At 49.6% G+C, this 16,824-nt stretch overlaps 1 protein-coding gene across 1 annotated transcript; it reads left to right on the forward strand.

Moving 5' to 3' along the window:
• The first annotated feature begins 713 nt into the window (after positions 1-713).
• Positions 714-13,790, forward strand: DCAF15 (DDB1 and CUL4 associated factor 15). The gene is made up of 12 exons (XM_018570461.1): positions 714-862; positions 4,643-4,778; positions 5,331-5,437; positions 5,528-5,649; positions 6,665-6,823; positions 6,949-7,377; positions 8,832-8,923; positions 9,005-9,133; positions 11,166-11,251; positions 11,328-11,432; positions 11,522-11,637; positions 13,287-13,790. The coding sequence occupies exons 1-12, from the start codon at positions 714-716 to the stop codon at positions 13,340-13,342; spliced, it is 1,686 nt and encodes a 561-aa protein (XP_018425963.1). The 3' UTR covers positions 13,343-13,790.
• The last annotated feature ends 3,034 nt before the right edge of the window (positions 13,791-16,824 follow it).

The following is a 16,824-nucleotide window of genomic DNA, read 5'->3' on the forward strand; positions in this document are numbered from 1 at the left end:
GCTACATCGTCCTTCATTGTATCTCACACGCTCCCCCTCCCAGACACTGCAGCTCACAGTGGGAGGGATTCAGCAACAGAGACCTCTCTGCAGCAGTCCATCAGTCACAGCTAGAGGTCAGCAACCTGGAAATTATACAAGCCAGAGGATCAGCATAACAACGAGGGGATCAGCATATAGGGAAGGAGACAGCAAATTCCTTTACATTGATGTGTTGACATTGCTGGCTGTCATGGTGACACATTTATCAAAACTGGAGCAGTTGCTCATAGCAACCAATCAGCTTCTAGCTTTCATTTTCAGAGCTTACCTGGGTAAACCAAAGAGAGAAGCCGATTTGATACTATGGCTCCCTCGTGTCTCTCATTACACGTCTTCTCTATATAGTGGCGATCAGAGGACACCATGAGAAGCCACTTACACTGCAGCAACCCGCCATCTCTGCGTCTGCGGCGTTTCCATAGATACTAGTCCCTCCCCGGCGCGGTGATTGGTCAAGATCTCCTGCAGGACAAGGTGAGCCGTCAATCACGCCGCGGGAACTTCAAGTTCTCCTCCCGCCAATCGGGGCGCGCGGGGAGCTTCGGGCCATGACGTCACAGGAAAGGAGGGCGGGATTGGTTGCCGGAAGCGAAGGCACCGGCGGGGAAACTATCATTATTTCAGGGGGAATGCTGTGAGTTCCTGGCCTCCTGGTATGATATAATCAGGTGATGGGTCACATGTCCTGTGTGCGTACAGAAAGCTCTCTCCTTGTATTTCAGATCACGGGTCAGCTGTCTCCTCGTCTGTTCCGGAAGCTCCCCCCGCGTCTCTGCGTATCTCTGCGCAATATTGTGGACGAGGAGTTCCTGCAGAAAGGGTAATGATGGCGGCTTCTTCCTCTTCATACCATGTGATGTCATTGGATGATTATTGATCTGATTCCTCTTCAGGTGGGAGCACAAGGCAAGCCAAGTATTGGAAAGCAGCCACAGCCTGAGGAGGAAAGCCTGCCCCTGCCAGCGTGCTCCCTGTGTGGAAGCAGAGGTCTCTCTGCAGAGGTCCAACACACCCCCTGCTTAGTCTTTAGACTGTGGAAAAACTTCCAGGTCCTGGGGGAGGGTACTGAGGAGCCTTAGGCTCCTTCTGCTGTCAAACTGCTAATGGGGGGGGGGCATGGGTCTTCATTACCACGTTGGGTGTTCCGGCTCCAGTGGTGGCCCTGTTACATTCTTGTGGGATACTTGGACGACCTTCTTTCTGTTGAGGGAACACTTGGTGAAGGGCTCTTTCAGACCATGCATCTCCAGCTGTGCGGATGTTGGAGGTCAGATGGATCCTGAACCTCCAGATATTGTGGCTGGATCCAGCTCATCCCTATCTGGGACTGGTCATGGACATCTCATGGACCGGAGTTTGGGTTCTCATGTCTGAGGTTTGAGCTCTTTAATGCGGAAGCTGTCTATCTGCTTGTAGGAGTGTCTTGGAGCTGATGGTGACCTCCTTCCAGGCACTTCCTTTCACCCATCTTCATCCCAGACATCTTCAACATTCTGTCATTGTGGGAAAGGTCAGATCTGGCGTCGGGGACGTCCTGTCTCCCATCTTTTGCAGGCTGGGGAAGGTTTCTCGGCACCTATCAGTACAGGAGTCTTGGTCTTTGAAGGAGTTTCATCTCACGGATTCAGTCACAGCAGTGGCACCATCAGGGAGGAACCGAGCATCTTGCTGAGGCTAAAGATGTAGAGCGGATCCTGCCTGGGCAGAACGTCGCATTCCATTCTTGTCAGCCATGAACGCTCCACGTGTGGAAATGTGCCCGGCGGATGTCTCAGCCAGCAGCACCTAGACCTGGGAACGTGGTCTCTGCACCCACACATGTTCTTGGACCTGTGTAGGAGGTTGGGGACAACGATTGGGGGCCTCTAAGTTCATCATCAAACTGGAAAGGTTTTTCTCTAGTCACCTTCCAGGACAGCATCAGAGAGATGGGCTCCTCCCACCGGAACAGGAAACGCATCACCCACACCTAATTAAAAAAAAAAGGATCACATGCCTTGCATCCCTCAGTTTTTTTGTGTTTCCTCCAGCTAAACAGGACATGGTAATATTTGTTGTTTTAAGCCAGGCCTTTGTGCTAGTGAGCAGGGGCCTCCCTGGTTCGTGAGTACCGCATGCTAGGGACAGTGGACCTGAGGTGCTCATGAAAGGGCATTCCAAGACAGCGCCATCTGTCTATAGCAGGGGTAGCCAAACTCCGGCCCCCCAGCTGTGGTGGAACTACAAATCCCATGAGGCATTGCAAGATCTCACAGCCATAGGTAGGACTCCCAGAGAGAGATGCATCCTGGGATTTGTAGTTTCACCGCAGCTGGAGGGCCGGAGTTTGGCTACCCCTGGTCTATAGGATCTTATTTTTGTATGCCTGAGGTTTCCTGCGTGGATTGAAAGGCAACCATCCTTCTGGTGTAAAAGACTCAGTGGAGTCCTCCCTAGTACTGCGACCTTCCTCCATCCTGCTGAGGTCTTCGGGGGGAATTGCTTACCTTTCTGGCGTGCATCAGACACCAGGGCAGCGGTCAGTCGGACCTCGTGGGGGCCGCCATTCCCCTGGACAGCTTCCGGTCGGACCGCCATCTTTGTCCCCGGCATAAGGCCAGGTGCAGGCACATGCTCGGTCACGCTACATGGACGATTCCAGGATGGTGGAGAAGCCGGACTTAGACCCTTGCGGCTCCCACACCCGCAAGGGGAGGGCATCAGAAGCGGGGCGCTGGAGTCTTCAGGGCAGGAGGCCCTTGGAGCAGACTCATTCTCTACAGAATCATCATCTGATCTGGTGGATCCTGGAACGGGAATCCCCTGGTGGAAGCTCTGGTGGCCCATTGGCACTGCCAGATTGGCAGGATCTTCCCAATGGCTGATTTGCCATCTTGCCTTAATGACATGGCTGTTGAAGAAGCCCAGATTCTAAGTGACGGGGGCATCTCTGAGTCCTTGATTCCTATGATTGAAGCTAGAAGGTCTGCTTTCCCCAAGGTCTATCATCAGATGTGAAAGGCGTACTTGGTGTGAGTCTTGGGGCTTCCACCCCAGGAGCTTCTGCATGAGATGAACACTGCTTCATGCAGCTGGGTTTGGACCGGCATTTTACACTCGGCACTATCAAGGGTCTGGCTTCTGCTCTTTAATTATATTTCAGAGACTGTTGGCTTCTCACTCTTTGACTTTGTACAGGTTTCCCATGTAGCTCCCGAATCCCCAATGACTCCTTGGGATATATATCTGGTTCTCCCTGTGCCTCAGAAACCATCGTTTGAAGCAGTCAGAGATATTCCTCTCTCACCCACAAGGTGGTGTCCCTTGTAACCATAACCTCCTACCTGGCAAGTGTCTGAACTCTTTGGTCCTGCGTTGGGGCAAGGTGGTATTGAGGTTCAGGACTTCCTTTTTGTCCAAAGTAGTTTCTGCCTTTCACCTCAAGCAGGACATTGTTCTCCCGTCCCTCTGCCCAGTTTCAGTTCATCAAACAGAAATGTCCCTTCATTTTCTGGGAGGGGATGGGGATGTGCGGATTTCTCAGCCACTGCTTCTCTCAGAAATACCAATTCCTTCTTTGTTATCCCGGGTGGTCCCTGGCAGGGCGCCCAGTTTCTGGTTCCATCATCTCCAGGTGGCTCAGACAGACCGTCAGATAATCTTTGGATCTCTAGGAGCAGGTTCACCCCGTCCTGTCAAGACGCACCCTACTAAATCCGTGCTTCTTGGACTTTTCCCGGGTTTGCAAGGCAACCACCTGGTCGTCTTTTCACACGTTCTACCATGTGGACACTTTGGCCTCATCTAATGCCCAGTTGGTCCTTCAGGAAGCTCTTTGAGCTGCAGACAGTTCTCAGTTCTGTTGCTTTCTTAGGCCTGTTAGCGTTTTGTTTTCTGTATCCACATTTTGAATGCTTTTGGACATCCCGAAAGTTGAAGCTTTCCAGCGCCCCTCAATGGACGAGAAAGAAAAAAGGAGTTGTTGTACTTGCAGTAATATTGTTTTCTTGGAGTCCTTTGAGGGACACAGGACCTGCCCTTAGGTGTTTTTTTTTTTTCTGCAAAACCGAGGCACAATGATAGTAGGAAGGGTGTACTGGGCTGGCCTAGAGTTTTCAGTGTCCAGCACTCCTGCGGGCGGTAATATAACCCAAAGGTTAAGGACTTTCTGTGTCCCTCAATGGATTTGAAGAAAAGGATTTTATGGCAAGTACAAAAATTAGAATTTTTTTATTATATATTTCTTCAAATTGAATCATTTTATTTTTGCTTTAATAAATCTAACACATCATTGGAATAAGTGTTGCTGCGTTATGCCCCAATGTAGCCCTGCTGTAAACAGATACAATTATTTTAAATTAATACCTAACTGGACTTGAGTGTTTGCGTGTCTATTTTTGGCCTTCTCTACATATAATCCTATGTGGTTCAATAAAAAGACCTCTCTTCAAAACTAACAGAAGACACAGAGGGGAATTTATTAAAACTGGAGCAGCTACGTATTCTAACCAATCAGTTTCTCTCTCATTTTTAAGGCTTAAGTGAACAAACTGTAGAGAGAAGCTGATTGGTTGCCATGCACCACTGCTCCAGATAAATTCCCCAGTTTCTGTCCCCGCAGACACATCTTCCTGGGCTTCTCCAAGTGTGGCCGCTTTGTGTTGTCCTACACCAGCGATGTCCTGGACGACGACTTCTCCTTCTACTCCTATCACCTGTACTGGTGGCAGTTCCAGGGGCACAGCAAGCTGCGTCTGGTAAGAGCCATTCCGCATTAAGACCAACAGGGGCCACAATCTGACTTGTTCTGTTACAACTCTGCAAAAGTTGCCAAATTCTGGCTGCCAAAAAAAGATGTTTTGTGGCCAATAAATAGGCCGAATCCGGCCCTCCAGGCCATTTCCTAGACTTCTACTTTCAGATCTAGGTATTAAGTTATTACTAAAACCAGTGATAATGGAATGCAGAGGCAATTATGATAAAGTTTAGATACATTTATATAGTCTTACAGGCCCTTTGAGGGCAACCATAATGTTGATGCGGCCCACGATTAAATTGAGTTTGACACCCCTGTCTAGCGCCTCTTGTCAGGACCCCGAAACAAGAATTGACCTGGCTCCATATTTCCTTTCCATCTTTCTTCTGGTTGATTAAGTGAAAGCTATTCCTTCCCTCCCTCCACCGCCCTGTTTAGCTGTTGGCATTAAGGAAAGGAAGGGCTGTGTAATCCCAGTTCTTCTAGTGACGGGAGTGAATCCGCTTATCAACTTGTAAAATGAAATAATAAAATTGGTTCCCCTTGTCACCAGGTACAGCAGGTTCGTCTCTTCCAGGATGAGGAAATCTACAGTGAACTCTTTCTGACTGTGTGCGAGTGGCCCAGTGACAGCTCCAAGGTCATTGTGTTTGGCTTCAAGTAGGTTTTCCACCTTCATCCATCCAGAATCCTGACAGTCCTTTTATCTGGCCCGGTCCGGTCTGTAGTAACATCGATTTCCTTCTTCAGCACTTCTGGCAACGGGATGATAATGAACATGATGAGCGATGAGAATCACCGAGATATTTACATCAGCACTGTGTCCGCGCCTCCAACGTCACCCTGTGTAGACTGCCGGCAGTCTTCATCTGGTAGGTTCGCCCTTTCTTCCAGTACATCACATGGTCATGTTTCTGCAGCTCTAAACCTATTGCCCGCATTCATGTAGTTCCATCTCCCTAAAATAATATTTCATTACCTGTTTGTTCTCGGTGTCTGCGCAGGAACGTAACTCCTCCCAAGAGCCAGCCCACTGCTTGCATCAGGGCTGAGGGCTGTTGAGTACTGAGGAAGGGTCCTGTGATGTTTTTAGGAAGCTATGTACAGCGCCCTGCCGGCCCCTCCCACCAGCAATGATCTAAAAACGCACAACTCTCCCCCTGTCATGTATCCTTGTAATCCACATTCGTTGCACGAATAACCCTTTTCTGGATTAATTATCTAAAAAACTGTAAAACCGGCACACGATTGCAAAGAAAAGCAAATTTATTCCACATATATCTGTGCAAAAACTGACGCTTTTCACCAGCCATGACCTCCCTGTATTGGATAGAGAAGCACAGAGACCCACTGATGTTCCTAAATATGCCCATTGCTGTCGCTCAAGAAGTGTCAGATTCAAACTGCAGTGGACTCATCAGTCAGAAGTTATAGAACAATGGCTGCAGGAAGCATGCCCACCCACTGGCCATGTGAGAGGCTGCAGGAAGCATGCCCACCCACTGGCCATGTGAGAGGCTGCAGGAAGCATGCCCACCCACTGGCCATGTGAGAGGCTGCAGGAAGCATGCCCACCCACTGGCCATGTGAGAGGCTGCAGGAAGCCTACCCACCCACTGGCCATGTGAGAGGCTGCAGGAAGCCTACCCACCCACTGGCCATGTGAGAGGCTGTCTATTTGGCTGCAGTGGAGTAAAGAAATCATTGATTTTGGAGATTCAGGGGAAGTTTACTTCCAGACATGTTCAGGTCAGCGACTTAATAAGTAGTGAAGCACAGGGATAAGGATCACAGGCCCAGTTGGCAAATATAACTTTCTGTATTTGTACGTTTGTACTTGGCTACATTTCTGTGTGCAGGTTCCCTGATGTTCTTCTCTCTCCTCAGGTCCTTGTTTGATGCATAGCTTCATGCTGCATACAAAGTATCAGGTGGTCTATCCATTCCCCACCTTCCAGCCGGCCTTCCAGCTGAAGAAAGATCAGGTTATGTTGCTGAATACCAGCTATTCCCTGGTGGCCTGCGCCATAAGTGTACACCCGGCAGGTGAGGACTCTTATTCAGGTGGGACATTCTTCCTCCATATGACCAGGCTGACTGGAACTTGCTCGTTGTTTGAAAACGTGATGGGAAGAATGTGTTTTGTTTTTTTTCCTCTTTTGCCTTTACAGGTGACCAGGAACCCAACCGTATCCTGTACAGCAAACAGAGCCGACACAACACCTCCCCTAACTCCTCCCCTTCTTCAGTCAGCCCTTGCACCCCTACTTCCAGCAACCAGTCCCCTAATGCACCCGACCCCAGTTCCCCTCCTCCTCCTGGAACTCCTCCCGCCGTCACTCGCGCACGTGAGTTTGTAGCCGGGATATTCCGGCGGGCTCGGGAGGCTTCAGGCGTAGAGCACCTGGACAAGGGAGAGAAGGCCGGGCCCAGCCGACAGAGCCCTTCACAGCCCGCCGAACCCGACTCCCCCATATGGCACCGGCCTGTCGGTGAAGACTCAGCGCGACCGACCAAACGCAGCGAGGAACCCAGCTACGTCAACTACACAAGACTGCGATACGTCCTTGGGGAGGTGACGGAGATCGACCGAGAGAGCGGTAAGGGCGCTCGGCTGTGGGAATAGAGAGAGGAGGAGGGAAGATATATAAAGGAATAGTTACACGAAAACCAAAGTGTCTTCAGATGTGTCTGAGTACATCAGTCACTGACAGCCCATCAGCCATTTCCTGTCTGTATGCACTCACTCCAGCATCATTGCTGTGGACCAGCCCCCCAGACTGTGCAATGTGTGTCCACATGGACACTTAGGGGCTCATTTATAACTACACGCTGGGCGGATGCCGTTCACACCGCACTACCGCCATTAGATGGCGCTGAGGAACATAGTCATTTTCTATGCTCCATCCAGTGCAGATTCGCTCAGTTAGGGTTTTCCCCCCTACATTTAGCCTTGCTACAGGCAAGCAGGGCTAAATGTACAGCGGGGAAGCCGCCGCTCATTTTCTTCTCGGAGATCACTTGTATGCAGCCTGCACGCCCCCCACACCCACCGATGGCTGCCACCCTTCTCGCCATGATTTTCGGGGTCCCTCGCTCTTCTGGGGGACCCTAGACCATGGCAAAGTATTTTAGGAGGAGCAGAGAGTGAAGAATGTCCGTTCTCCGTTTTGCTCCGTGTAAACGGGGAGAGCGGCACTCGCAGCATTCCCATCTCAGCTGTCACAGTCCTGTGCTAGAACTCCTGTATTGGAGGTGACAGGTTTAATAAAGAGAACCTGTCACCTCCAAATGCTATCACACAGGGTGGATAAAAATGATAACAAAAATTAAGGGGAATAAAAATGTTAAAATTAAAATATAAAGTGATAAATTATAAAAAAATAAAGTAAAATAAAAATAGTGGTTAAAAAATAACATGTTTGAATAAGTGTGTTTTGACTATTTTGCCTTTAGGCAGTTATGAACGTTTTTAACATCCCAGCGCCCAAACTAAAACACAATACCAAAATTATTTTTCGGTGTTCGCACTTTGAGATCAATTGAATTTGCGTTGCAGTTTGGGCAATCGGGCCTCAAAAACGTTCGCCATCACTGATCCAGCGGCAGTAGAACCGGCATGATGAATCGGCCCATGAGTTATAAATCGGCCCCTTGGTCTCCATGAGGGTGACTGCAGAAGCACAGCTAGGGGTTGTCACCGGATAACAAGCGGTGCCCTGAACAGGGATTATTTGAATGATAGCGGCAGATTTGGAAGTATTGAAGACACAATGACATGTTACAGCTCGTATAAGATAAGTGATCGGGTTAGATTTACTTTAACACAGAAAATATCTTCAGGTGAGGAGAAGTTTCCGTTCTATGACATATGAATTCCAGTGCAGCTCTCGGGGGACAGTAGGAGCAAGGGAAAAGAGTTCTCTTTCCTTGATTGTCCTGAATGTTTTAAGAGCCTGGTGTGTTTACAAGTTTTATATGTGTTACATTTGTGTTTGTAAAGCTGACTTGCAGCGGGTTAGAACACTATTTTTAATGCTTTGAGTCTCGGCAGAATATGAAGATGACAAGATGGGTCTGCCTTTCCTGGTCACCGATCTGAAGGGCCAGCACCTAAAGCCTCTGAATGACAGGGCCTCTTTCCAGGTGAGCGGCGCTCCTCCTCCTCTCCGTTGTGTCCTCTAATGCTGCCGTCCAATCTCTTCTCATCTCCGCATTCTATTGTAGGGCCAACATCTCTGTGTGGAGCAGCTGACGCTGGACTTTGAGTACGTCATAAACGAGGTCATACGCCATGATGCGTCGTGGTTCCCGCAGTTCTGCTCCTTTAGTGACTATGATATTGTCATCCTGGAGGTGAGCGGTGTGCATGGCTTGTATGACATTGGCGGGAAAGCTGATGAGTTATCTAAGCCCTTATAATGGTGCAGGAAGCTGGCGCGGCACATTAATAAAGCAGATGGAGCGGATTCAGGTCTTTCTACACCACTAATGCCAGTTTCTATTTATAGTGAAACAACCACTCGGGCGGGTTCCATGCGTAATTACCAAAGTGGTTGTGGCAGTTTTCAGTATAAGACTCCCAGATCCCTGCCAGTCTGGACTTGTCTTATGCCGGGAAGCTGGCACAGAGCTCGCATGCCTCTGTCTGCCCATGTGGTGACCTATATAGGCAGGGAAAGCTCCTCTCTCCTTTATTTCTGTCTGTTAACAGCTTTCCTCTCCCTCTCACTCACAGGTAGAGGGAGCCGGAGCAAGCATCTCCTGCTGTCTACCAATACTGTAATGTGTGCCTTACTGTAATCCGTGGTTGTTTCCCTTCTCTTTGCTGCTCTTCCTTTTAAATCCGTCTCTCTTCTCATGCTGGGGGAGAACGTCTGTTTTGCAGCAGACTGCCTTGTCTCTGGAATGGATACATGGTGTCTGTGTGTAGGTTCACAACCTGAGCCAGCACTACAGGAAGAGGCACTCAGCTGCAAAGGGAAGTTCTCCCCAAGCATGAGAAGACATGAGGATTTAAAAGGAAGAGCAGCAAAGAGAAGGGAAACAACCATGGATTACAGTAAGGCGCACATTACAGTATTGTTTTATGTTAAAAAATCTAAGGGTTTAATGTCACTTTAAAAGATTAAATAAGTGGCTTGCGTCCTCTTTGTTATCCAGGAGCGGGATCTGCTCCGTTTTCCCGGTTTAGAAGAGTGACGCATTCTTTTTTCCTGCGCCACTCTGCTCATTTTTTCCTTCATGATTACTATTGAAGTGGAAGGAGGCGTTGTAGCCCGGGCCAATCAGTGTAATTACAGGAAGCTGTAATTAGTGGAATCTCTCATTGCCATTCAGGGCACAGTGTCGGGTTTTCTTGCTTGTCACCACAATGAATTGCTCTTCACGTTCGCAATTTGGAACACCTCAGAGTCTAAACACTGCTTAACCAGTTGACATCCGCGGTGTTAAACCCCCTTCCCATCCAGGCCATTTTTCAGTATTCAGCGCTGCGGTACTTTGACTGACAATTCCATTTTCCCAGGCAACTTTGGGTAAATGGAATTGCCCCCACCAATCTGCCCTCTCTCCCCCTCCACGGGGCTCCCAGGCAATGGTCTGTATACAACATCGCAGCCCTGCGCTCGGTATTTTAAATTACATTTGCAAACGGAGAGCATTCATTGGTCAGCGCGGTCCACTGACCAATGAAAAGCTAAGTGCTTCTCATTGGTCAGGTGACCGTGCTGCCCAATGAGTGCTCACCATCTGTGAGCGTAATTTGAAGTAGCTATCGCACAGCTGCAATGGTGTGTAAGGACCGCAACCGGGGAGCCACAGAGAGGAAGCAGCATTCGTTCCAAGGGAAGGGGGCAGATTGGTGGGGGGTAGTTCTGTAGTTCTGTTTTCTCAAATTTGCCTGGGCAAGTGGAATGACCCTTTTAAGCTCCATGCCTAAGTTACACAGAGGTGATGACCTGCTCCCCTCTCTCATGCGACGGTGTTCGGGCCTGTTGATTGATTGGTGGGGCATTGAATCCTGGGAGGAGGGGCTGAAGGTCTCCATACCTAGAAGCTCCGGGTATTTCCGAGAGCTGCAATAGAAGAACAGAGTGTGGGGGAGAGGTGCGGAGTTGAGTATCGGTCGGTGGGAAGGGGTGCACTTTTTTTCCTTCTTTTTAGAGAACTTGTCACTGGGACCTGAATAGGCAAATGACGGATTCTCTAAATCTTACAACTGTATGTACACAAAGTTCACTATCACTACTGCAGCCGGCTTCAGGCTCTCCGCAGTGATCACTTTATGGAAAAGTCATTTCATAGGTGGCAATTGTAGATTTGTTTTTACTGAAATCATTGATAGGATACTGTACAGTTTTTTACCTGTTGTCTTTCTGCCCCTCAGATGTGTCCAGAGACCAATAAGGTGATCATGAACATTGGCCTGTTACTCCTGGCTTTTCCCCCTCCTCAGGAGGACACTCAGCTCAGGTAGGTGACCGCACAGCTTTTCTCACCGTTTCTGGACCAGGACACGCAAAGACCCTCCATTTATCTTTCCCCGCAGGCCGAAGACTTATCACACAAGTCTGAAAGTGGCCTGGGACCTGGACACGGGTGTCTTCAGCACGCTGAGTGTAGATGACCTCACTGAGGTCAAAGGCCAAACCAGGCAAGTCCTATCAGCCAGTGTCGGCTAATGGTTTGTCTTCCTGAATGCTGCGTGTGTACAGAGTGCATTGACTTGTTCTGCTCCCACAGCGGCAGTGTCTGGAGCTCGTACCGGAAAAGTTGCGTAGACACCGTTATGAAATGGTTGGTCCCAGAAAACAGCGTGCGCTTCGTGCATCGTATGACTAACGAGGCCCTGCATAAAGGTACGGGGAGGGGGGGGGGTTTAAAGGAGAACTATGAGGAGAACTAGTTGGAGCCGACCTGTTACAATGAAACTGTCACACGTCGGTTCTATAGAACGGGAAGTGAGCGAACACATACCGTCACTCGCTCACTTTCCAATCTCCCGGTCAGTCACCGCTCCCCAAAGGAAATCCCTCTCCGATCCTCCAGCGCTAACTGGAGGAACAGACAGGGAAGGGGGCGGGCACACCTGGCTCTGCCTCTAGATAGGCAGAGCCAGCTGTCAATCACGCAGCTGGGTGGATCTCGTCAGTAATGTCAGGATCCGTCCCGGCTGGGGTGCTTTGAGTATATCGTGGGCAATATACGGGAGGAGGTTAGTATATGTCCACCTGTGACCCTTAAGAGAACTATGGGGAAACACTTACCCCGTAGTTCTCTTTTAATATCAGTCAGGGGCTTTGTGTTGATTGGTATGATAACACTAGGGTTAGCATACTCGCGATTCTACACCCCGAGGGTAGTCCTATGAGCTCAGTGCATATGCTGAACGTTGCTTATCAGTGCTACACAATGGTTGTGCGTTGCTGTTTTTTTACCGTCACTGCAATTCTGAACATCAGCAGAGAAAAGAATCTCCGTATATGTCCCTTTTTAAGGGGGCAAAATGGTAACAAAGCGATCTTGAACTTTTAAAAATGCTATTTAAGACCTACACAGGAGGTTGAGATCCCATCACTTTTCCTTGTCTGAATAAATGCCGGCTCGCCCCCGTGTCCCTCCCTGACCCACCTGTGCTCGCCTTCTCTGCGCTTATGTTGAAGCCGTCCACATTTTTAAGCTCCATGTTGGTTTCAGAAGTTAAACAGGGCTGATGAGATCCGCCTCCTCCTCACATGACAGTATTTGGGCCTGGTGCCTCGGCCCCTGACACTGCATCCTGGGGTAACCTAGGGGTGGAGGAGCTTGGAGAGGGCAGATAGGCTTTGAAAGGACTAGGTCACTTTTACCCTGAATGGCCAAAGCTGCGGTCTTAGAGGATCTGCACGTCCAATATAATATTTCAGATTCAGTGGTCCGAGTCCTATATTTCTCAGGGACATCGGTAGTGAGATCTCCGCACTGCGGTCTCCAGCTCTGTCCCTTCACTGCTTTCTTCATCACATACCACAAGTGGATATTCCAACAAAGAAAGGGAGCAGCTGGAACAGTGGGAGGATCTGGAAACCAGGGTACAAAGATCTCACCATGGTGGTCTGGATTAGGAAGGTGGTGGGTGATGGAACCAAGTAGCCTGAGACCGAAATAGGATAGAGCGATGGGAGCTGCCATATCTAGTTCAAGGGCTGTCATCCTAATTCAGGTTCATGGTGGAGAAAGAATGGAGATGACTCAGGCCAGAGCTAGCCAAGGTCTGCAATGGGGTCTGCCTTTTGTTTTTGGGGCAGTTCCCTTAGATCAGAGGTGGGCAATCTTCAGTCCGGCAGCTGTGGTTAACTACAAATCCCATGATGCATCTGTCTGTGGGAGTCGTGCTTGTGGCTCAGAAACTTGCAATGCCTCTTGGGATTTGTAGTTCAACAACTGGAGGGCCAGAGTTTGCCCACCCCTGCCTTTTGTAGATGGTCACATATCGCTGCTGTTTGACACGCCGGTCGTTTGTCCACAGGCTGCTCGCTGAAGGTTTTGGCTGACAGCGTTCGCTACACGTGGATCGTGCTGTAATCCGACTTCTCCAGAGACCTGAACACTACCTCAGCACACGCGTCTCTGCGCACCCGGATAAAGGGATCCCGTCGGTGAAGCTTCATAGCAGTCCTGTGTTGTTGTGCTGCCATCTAGTGGCCACTTCTGGCAGGATTGGGGCCCCCTGCCACACCTATTATGAAGAAAGGTACCGTGTCCTGTAGCAGGACAGACGGACTTGTGTCTTTAGAGGTTCTGTGGCATTCCCCGCTGAGGTGAGCAGCGTTCCTCTTGCCGCAGAGAACGGATCACCGCAGCATCCATTTTAACTTTTTGTTCTTTTTGTCTGTTCGGACAGGAGCAGCCATTTCTCATGAGCATGTGTATGTAATTGTGTATATACCGTGTATCCTCCTAGGCCTTGGTTTTTTGTTTTTCACTCTCTGTAACTGTTCATTTTTGTGAAAATAAATCAGTATTTCAGTTTACACTCCGCTCACGGCTTGTGATGTTTTTTTTTTTTAGCATAAAACCTTAATACCATATGTTGGCGCCATTATCTGGAGCCCTGTACACGTCCCCAAAAATACACGGGGGAATTTAGCAAAGCTGGAACAGCTGTGCATGGCAACCAATCAGGTTCTCTCTTCAGTTTAAGATTTGAACATGAAAGAGAAGCTGATTGGTTGCCATGGGTAACTGATCCAGATTTTGTCTGCTCCAGTTTTGATAAATCCCCCTCAAAGTCTGTCATATGAGTGTCTATGCAGAGCCCCCTCCCAAAGGGATGTCTAATTACCCTGCTCCTCGCTACAGCACCCCTGCATCTGTAATCTCTGCCATGGCATTCCCCCTCCCCCCCCCCGGTAATTGTCCTTCGGTCTAGTGCACATAACCATGCATCTGTGCATTTACAAGGATGCAGGTCATGCCGATGTACCGGCCATTCATTTACAAGGATGCAGGTCATGCCGATGTACCGGCCATTCATTTACAAGGATGCAGGTCATGCCGATGTACCGGCCATTCATTTACAGGGATGCAGGTCATGCTGATGTACCGGCCAGTCATTTACAGGGATGCAGGTCATGCCGATGTACCGGCCATTCATTTACAAGGATGCAGGTCATGCTGATGTACCGGCCATTCATTTACAAGGATGCAGGTCATGCCGATGTACCGGCCTCATTTACAAGGATGCAGGTCATGTGATTTTGGCAGACAGTCTCTTCCACTTGGTCAGTTTAAGGAATTCATGGGAATGATTTATCTCAGTATTGGCAGAACAGAAGCGGATGATAATATAAGCCTGGAGAGAGAATGACCGGCACAGTGGGGTTTCATCCAAACTATACCCGTTCTGACCTTGGCCTATCCAACCAATGCATTTGATGAAAGCATCCAGATGAAGGCAGTCAAACGTGTGCACGGCCCTGCTCCCGGGAGGGACGGGTGTGTATTTGTATGCAAGCGCCTGTAGCTCCCTATGAGAGGACATGGCTGCCCGCTGAACCGGACCTGCACGGATATGGTCGGTGTGCAGCCACGTCCTCCCATAGGGAACTACACACAGCACCTGCCCCTCCTTGGCTAAGATCAAGTGTAGTATCAGTTTTCGGAGGGGAAAAAAAATGGGGGATGGGTGCTGTTCTTGTCTGGCCGGAGGGTTGGGGGAGCGCAGAGGCCTGCAGTGCTGTGCCCCCCGGGGGTGGTGTCCCAGGTGTGCCGGAAAATCACTTGGGTGTGGTACCCCACTGTGATTCACCTGCACTAGGTCACGGCACCTAAAGCATTTTTCTGCACCAGGCCTTCTGGCTAGCCCGGGGCAATTTTTATACCTTGGCCGCATGGCCTGCCAGGTTTGTGCACTGGCACTTATTTATTTATGCACGACTGCACATTTATGACTCCAGATTGATGGAGGGTGCAGGTACCTTCGGGGCACCTCCTGATGTTAGGGGGGAGGTTCTGTGGCCTTCCCTCCCCCCCCCCCCCCAGACCCTGAGATCGGGTCCGCAGGCCTTCGGGTAGGTGGACCAGAGTTTTCCTTACCCATCGGGAGCCTTGCGCCTTGGGGGGGTTCAGGAATATCAAGGCTCTTCGGAGGAGGATCACAGTGAAGTTACATGAGGAGCATCCCGATCAGGAACAAGTTTTAGTAACGTACAGAACACGGCAAAAATTTATTGTGCATTTAAGAAATACTACAAAAAGTTAGAAAATGTTTTGCTTGCTGCTTCCCCCCTCTGCCGCTCGTCTCCCCCTTCACAGAACACGCAGACAAAACGAAGATTTGAATGTATACAAAATACAAAGGTATTCCCTCTGACACAGACTAACCATCATCACAGGTCTGACAAAGAACAGGCAGGTAAGGCCATAAGGTGGGGCAGAGCGCGGAGGCTTCCCACTGCGACGTCACGATATCCAACGGATGAACAATGAGTCGGGTTCTGCACAGATAGAAGCAAAGAAGGAATAACTCGGGCTGCTGATGGGGCAGTTTAAGGCAATAGACTGAAGATTTAGGTTTAGAGGTAGGCCGTTGCTAGACCTCCAGGCCCTGAGGAACTACATATCCCAGCAAGCCCTGATTTGTAGTTCGGCAAGGAGTGGCGGAGGCTCGGCTCTGGTTACAAGTGCATCTACGGGAGGGGAAATTTGGCAACAGGAATAGCACGTGCTCGGTGTATAGAAGTAGACAGGTTGGTCATGACTCAACCGATGGCCTTCAAGGTGATGTAGATGAAGATCTGACTGAAGGATCATCATGAACCTGATCAATGGCGACATGATGAGACCAGCGAGTGGAATAAACGTCTTAGCACGGGGAGGTGACAACGTCCTACTCCTAAGTCACCAGCATCCACATTTCTACTACGTTCCCCAGCATCCACATTTCTACTACGTTCCCCAGCATCCACATTTCTACTACGTTCCCCAGCATCCACATTTCTACTACGTTCCCCAGCATCCACATTTCTACTACGTTCCCCAGCATCCACATTTCTACTACGTTCCCCACCATCCACATTTCTACTACGTTCCCCAGCATCCACATTTCTACTACGTTCCCCAGCATCCACATTTCTACTACGTTCCCCAGCATCCAGGCACTGATGTCATTCATCTTCCTTTTCTGCTTGAGCTGAACTAATACTTTTAAGTCATTCCCCCATACCTCACCTCTGTGACCATTCATCCAATCAGCAGCCAGATGTTCTGAATGCTGATGAGTGGCATCATCACAATGAGCGATCCAATTCTTCGAGCCATTGTGTCACCTTTGTCTCCGATGCCTATCTACAGAACAAAGGCCTGCTAAAACTTCAATGAGCGCTTCCAAGACTTGTGGCTGCATCTCACCATGAGTTTAAGGCCTCATTCACACTGTAATCGGCGGGCACGTACAGCTCCGTGCTGCATGTGCGGCCGTATCACGCAGCTCCCGGGAAGGACAGGTGCTGCGTGTGATTGGTACGCAGCCCCCATCCTTCTCTATGGGACTACGTGGCTGTACG

The sequence above is a fragment of the Nanorana parkeri genome, unplaced genomic scaffold (genome assembly GCF_000935625.1).
Source record: "Nanorana parkeri isolate BGI_ZX_2015 unplaced genomic scaffold, ASM93562v1 scaffold1536, whole genome shotgun sequence".
Taxonomy (NCBI): Eukaryota; Metazoa; Chordata; class Amphibia; order Anura; family Dicroglossidae; genus Nanorana; species Nanorana parkeri.